The sequence below is a fragment of the Hemicordylus capensis genome, chromosome 12 (genome assembly GCF_027244095.1).
Source record: "Hemicordylus capensis ecotype Gifberg chromosome 12, rHemCap1.1.pri, whole genome shotgun sequence".
NCBI lineage: Eukaryota > Metazoa > Chordata > Lepidosauria > Squamata > Cordylidae > Hemicordylus > Hemicordylus capensis.
The window spans coordinates 9,773,011-9,779,010 of record NC_069668.1 but is presented as its reverse complement, the minus strand read 5'-3'; the positions used below and the strand labels follow the sequence as shown (position 1 = coordinate 9,779,010).

The following is a 6,000-nucleotide window of genomic DNA, read 5'->3' as shown; positions in this document are numbered from 1 at the left end:
TATACTATGTCTAGGGTGTCAGCATCATTCAGATTGTCTGTATAAATGTAAGATGCACCTGTAACCAAACTGTAATCAGCCTAATGATTAAGCCTAATCAGCCTAATGATTAAGAGTGTAAGCCTAATGATTACCTATTGCTAAACTGCAGTAGCAATAAAAAGCCTCTAAATGATTCCCACTGAGTCTGTTTGATTGGCTAAAAGGCAGACCCAGGGACGAACTGAATTCACATCAAAAGCACATCAATGCTTTTTTGGCCAGGATTCTCTGTCTTCCTCCTTTAAACCTAAAGGTGTCAATCCTCAAAATAAATATGAATAAAAATAATCTGTTAATTTAGACAGGGTTGTGTAGTGAGAGGGCATGCTTTCCCACCCTTTAATGTCCTCATATAACAGGCATCCCAAATCTTCCTTGTTGCAGTCACATATTACTTCTTTGGTATTTATTTTAATAACATCCCACCTCTCTCCCACCCACAGCAGCACACATGATGTCCCCAGTTAGGCTTCTGTCCTGTCATGGACCAGATCGAGAGCTGTATAGTTTTAGCAAGATGGCTGCCTCTTGCACCCTCAGACACAGAATCATAGAATCTTAGAGCTGGAAGGGGCCTCAGAGGTCTTCTAGCCCCCCACTGCATGAGGCAGGCTGTTCCGCAGTCCAACCACACTCAGTTAGGAAATTCCTCCTAATGTATAGCCTGAATCTGACTCCTTGCCATTTCAACCCACTGGTTCTAGTCCTCTGGAGCGACAGAGAACACACAGAGAAGAACACACAGAGACAGGGAAGGCGGATGCCCCTCCTTCTGTGGGGCAGCCCTTCAGATCCTTGGAGATAAAGGCACAGTGGTCTTGGCTGCAGCTCAGACTCCCGGCTGGCAATCTTTCCACCTTAATTCCAAGCACTTACGGAGAAGGTTTTCAACCGTGTTTTGAGAATGTGGGAAGTTACACACCACCTTGTGTCTCCGCCCAACAGGCATAAAATACATCCAGAATCAAGCAAGCAAGCAAGCAAGCAAGCAAGCAAGCAAAACGGCTAAGGGAGAAGAGAGAAAAAAATTCTGGGTTCCTGAGGTTGAAGCAGCAAGGACGTTAGCTCCAAATAATGGTGGCTTCCTTGGCATACATACACCCATTGCCTCAAAACATTCAGTAGCCAGCCATCTGTTCAAGGTCTGAAGGGGGAACAGAAAAACAAAGGCCACACATCCAGAAGTCATAACACGGGGCTGTAAAAGAAACAAAGACAAGTACCACAATTAGGTTTCTGTGGTTAGAACTTACCAGATGTACAGATTTATGACTTTGCTGCATGTGCATCAGAATCAGAAATGGCAAGCCCCTGAATACCAGGGGCAGGGAAACACCACCGAGCATGCCAAAAGGGCATTTCCCCTTTCCTCTGGTTGGGCAACCCGTGATGCAGTGAGCCTGACGGCCGGGAGATTTGGGACCGACAAAAGGAAGGACTTTTTCCACATGGGGCACAATTCATCTATGGGATTCTCTGCCATGGGATGTGGTGATGGCCACCAGCTTGAATGGCTTTAAAAGGGGATTAGACAAATTCAGGGAGGACAGGCTTCTATCCATGGCTTTTAAGTCCTGATGGCTACAGGCCACCCCCAGCCTCAAAGGCAAGATGCCCCCTAAATCCCAGTTGCAGGGGAGCAACAGCAGGAGAGAGGGCATGCACAGACCTCTTGCCTGTGGGCTTCTCAGGGGCATTTGGTGGGCCACTGTGCAAAACAGGATGCTGGACTAGATAGGTCTTGGGCTGCATCCAGTAAGGCTCTTAGGTGATTGCTGGACTAGATAGGCCTTTGCCCTTACGTTCTCATGTTCTTGAGATTTAAACTCAGCTGGATCGGAGACCAAAGAGAGGTCTGAAATGGCCAGGCACAACTGTCTTGGGAGAGCTCAGGGACAGTGTACATGCTTTATCTATGGAAGATGCCAGGCTCAATTGCTGGTAAGAATATAAAAACATAACATAAGAACATCCCTGCTGGATCAGGCCCAAGAAAGCCCATCTAGTCCAGCATCCTGTTTCGCACAGTGGCCCACCAGATGCCGCTGGGAGCCTACAAGCAGGAGTTGAAAGGGGCATGCCCTCTGTCCTGCTGTTACTCCCCTGCAACTGGGACTCAGAGGCATCTTGCTTCTGAGGCTGGGGGTGGCCTGTAGCCCTCTGACTAGTAGCCCTTGATAGACCTCTCCTCCATGAAGTGATCCAAACCTCTCTTAAAGCCATCCAGGTTGTTGGCTGTCGTCACATCTTGTGGCAGAGAATTCCACAAGTTGATTATGCATTGTGTGAAAAAGGATTTTGGTTTGTTGGTCCTCAGCTGGGCTGAGAAAGCTTATTAAAAGCAGAACCAATGGTCAGGTCCTTCGGAGAATGTTAGGGATGGAAGGGGCCTGGCAGAGCAGGGGGCCTTCTAGTACAACCTTCCCTGCTCAGTGCAGGAAACTGCAGAAGCATTCCTGACAGAAGGCTGCCCTTGCCCACTGCGCACAGAAGACTGCTGGAAGGCAAACCAGAAGTCACGTTGCAAAAGTGGGATGCTCAGTTGAGCAGATGGGCAATCAGTTGGGGCCCAGGGCCGATTCCCAACCTTGGGTCCCCAGATGTTGTTGGACTACAGCTCCCTTCTTCCCCAGCCACAATGGCTGAAGGCCTTGGGAGTTGTAGTCCGAAGGCCTTGGGAGTTGTAGTCCGACAGCATCTGAGGACCCAAGGATGGGAACCCCTGAGCTGGCCCAACCTGGCCCATGGTTAACCACTGTTTGACCTCCTGCTCTTCTAGGTCTTTCTAGTGATTAAAAAGGAGCAGTACGGTCACCACCACCAACCTCCTCCTGACAACACACCTTTACAGGACAACTTTCTATAAACAAACAAAACAACACGAACTTGGGAAGCGATTTCTTCCGGATTTCTTGGCCTTCCGAATCAACATCGTCTTCCGAAATGGGTTTGAGTGAGCCCTCTCGTTTTCCGTCTCTCAGAATCGGGACCAGCGTCTTCCAGTTTTTTCCTGAAACTGACATGGAAATTGGCTTTTTTCTCTCCCCCAGATGTCCATAGACTTTTCCACAATCAAGACAAAACAACATACCTTTCCCTACTTCACCCAGCCATACACCACCAGCTTTCTTTGCCAAAGGCTCCATCAATATCCACAGATTAAAGAATAATGATTCATAGGTAGTCAGAAGGGACCACAGAGGTCTTCTTGTCCACCCCACCCCCCGCTCAGTGCAGGAAACAGCTTCGGCATCCCTGACAGATGTCCATCCAGCCTCTACCTGGAAACCTCCAGCAAAGGGGAAGGGGAGCCCGCCACTTCAAGAGGCAGACTGTTCCACCGTCCAATACTTCTTTCCCTGAAAGAGACGCAATTTCTCTGCAAGATAAGCCTGATACTGAGGGAAGAATTCTGGATTCCCCACAGCAACGGTCTAACAGCTGTGCATGGTTCACTCTGGAAACCAATGATAAGAACATAAGAACAGCCCTGCTGGGTCAGGCCCAAGGAGGCCCATCTAGTCCAGCATCCTGTTTCGCACAGAGGCCCACCAGATGCTGCTGGGAGCCACAGGCAGCTTGGAGGGCATGCCCTCTCTCCTGCTGTTACTCCCCCGCAACTGGTACTCAGAGGCATCCTGCCTTTGAGGCTGGAGGTGGCCTATAGCCCTCCGACTAGTAGCCAATGATAGAACTCTCTTCCATGAAGTTATCCAAACCCTTCTTATAGCCATCTGGGTTGTTGGCCATCACCACATTTTGTGGCAGATAATTCCACAAGTTGATTATGCGTTGTGTGAAAAAGTACTTATGTTTGTTGGAACTAGATTTCCTGGAAATCAATTTCATGGGATGACCCATGGTTCTAGTGTTATGGGAGAGGAATTTTGCTCTATCCACTTTCTCCACACCATGCATGATTTTATAGACCTCTATCCTGTCTCCCCGCAGTCGCCTTTTTTCTAAACTAGGAAGCCCCAGGTGTGGTAGCCTTGCCTCATAAGAAAGGTCCTCTAGGCTCCTGATCATCTTGGTTGCCCTCTTCTGCACCTTTTCCATTTCAACAATGTCTATTTTTAGATGTGGTGACCAGAACTGTATGCAGTACTCCAAGTGTGTTAGTTATTCGATTTCTATACCGCCCTTCCAAAAATGGCTCAGGGTGGTTTTAACAGATAAATAATAAATAAAAATAAGATGGAACTCTGTCACCAAAGGGCTCACCATCTAAAAAGAAACACAAGATAGACACCAGCAACCGTCACTGGAGGTCCTGTGCTGGGGGTGGAGAGGACCAGTTACTCTCCCCCTGCTCAAGAAAGAGAATCACCACGTCAAAAGGTGCCTCTTTGCCAAATTAGCAGGGGCAAATTATAAGGGCATTATAATATTAGCTGTTTTATTTTCAATCCCCTTCCTAATGATCCCTAGCACAGAATTGGCCTTTTTCACAGCTGCTGCACACTGAGTTGACACTTTCAACGAGCTGTCCACCACAACCCCAAAATCTCTTTCCTGGTCAGTCACCAATAGCTCAGATCCCATCAGTGTATACTTGAAGTTGGGGTTTTTTCGTCCCAATGTGCATCACTTTACACTTGCCAACTTTGAACCGCATCTGCCACTTGGTCGCCCACTCCCCCAGTTTGGAGAGATCTCTTTGGAGCTCCTCACAATCCGTTGTGGATTTCACTACCCGAAAGAGTTTGGTACCAAACTGGACAGACCTCTGCTGTCTGATTCGGACAAGGATCCGGTCCTGAGTGTTCCTGGTTTCCTCACCTCGGCTGGCCTTGAAAGAGAAGCTCAGGTTCCGTTTCAGCTCCTCGCTGTATCCCCCGGGGTCTTCATTGATGATGCCCAAGTTGGTGTTCCACGTGGACCAGTTCACCTCGTCCACCCTGTTTGGGACAAGCAAGCGAGGCCAGGTCACTTCCTCCTGCTGCATGCAGCCTGAAGGGAGCTTCTGGCGACAAGCCAGAATTCTGTGCATTTCCTCTTCCACGAAGGAGTTCCCTGAGCTCCAGGAGGCCAAGGCCAGGGGTCAAAAAAGGGGACCTGGCGCAGGGGAGGAAACAGAGGAACGGGACCAAGGCCAGCTCCCTGGACGGGGTCAGGACTTCTTCCTGCACAGGAGTTGCCAGAGCTTAAAGCAGCAAAGCTCTATTCTGTTATTTGTAAGAACTTTACCTCTTTAAGAACTTGGGATCCGTTCAGTAGATTTCACACAGCTGACAGAAACAGGCCCTTCTGACTCATTTACCAAGATCTGCTCTCCTCTATCATGTCCTCTCCTTTTCACCACCCCAAGGCTGAGACAGGTTACCTGAAGCACCACCGGTAATCGTCCTTGCCGTCTGGAGTCGTCCCCACCAAAACCCGCTTCCCGGACCGGAAGGGGTTGACAATGCAGTTCCAGTAGCTGTTCTCAATGTTCAAGATGGTGATGGCTCTCTGCAGTGAGGAGAGCGGGGAAGAGGAGATGAGCACCAGTCTGATGAGGGAGCGCTTAAGAAGTGTTTACATCCAGACCTCTCTCTATTATTAATAATCATAGGAACATAGGAAGTTGCCATATACTGAGTCAGCCCCTTGGTCCATCTAGCTCAGCATTGTCAACCCAGACTGGCAGCGGCTTCTCCAAGGTTGCAGGCAGGAATCTCTCCCAGCTCTATCTGGAGATGCTGCCAGGGAGGGAACTTGGAACTTAGATGCTCTTCCCACAGCAGCCCCATTATCCCTTAAGGGGAATCTCTTCAAGTGCTCACACATCAAGTCTCCCATTCAGATGCAACCAGGGCACCTCAGAAATAGGAAATCGTACCAGCGGGGAATCGAACCAACAACCTTCTGCTTTTTATTCAAGCATTTTCCCACGGTGCCACTTAAGGTCCAGCTAGAGGGTCCCAGGGCGGACCATAGTGAGGAAGAAACGCTGCCTTCACACACTGTTTTGAT

General features: G+C 49.0%; 1 protein-coding gene across 1 annotated transcript in view; it reads right to left on the bottom strand.

Moving 5' to 3' along the window:
• Positions 1-315: 315 nt before the first annotated feature.
• TRPV1 (transient receptor potential cation channel subfamily V member 1) overlaps positions 316-6,000 on the bottom strand; it is a 29,254-nt gene continuing 23,569 nt past the window's right edge. Inside the window, exons 13-16 of the mRNA XM_053274713.1 lie at positions 5,369-5,496; positions 4,825-4,943; positions 2,929-3,058; positions 316-1,240 (exon numbers count right to left, since the gene is read on the bottom strand). Coding sequence (XP_053130688.1) covers positions 1,228-1,240; positions 2,929-3,058; positions 4,825-4,943; positions 5,369-5,496 — 390 coding nt within the window. The 3' untranslated portion in view covers positions 316-1,227. The remainder of the gene's footprint in view (positions 1,241-2,928; positions 3,059-4,824; positions 4,944-5,368; positions 5,497-6,000) is intronic.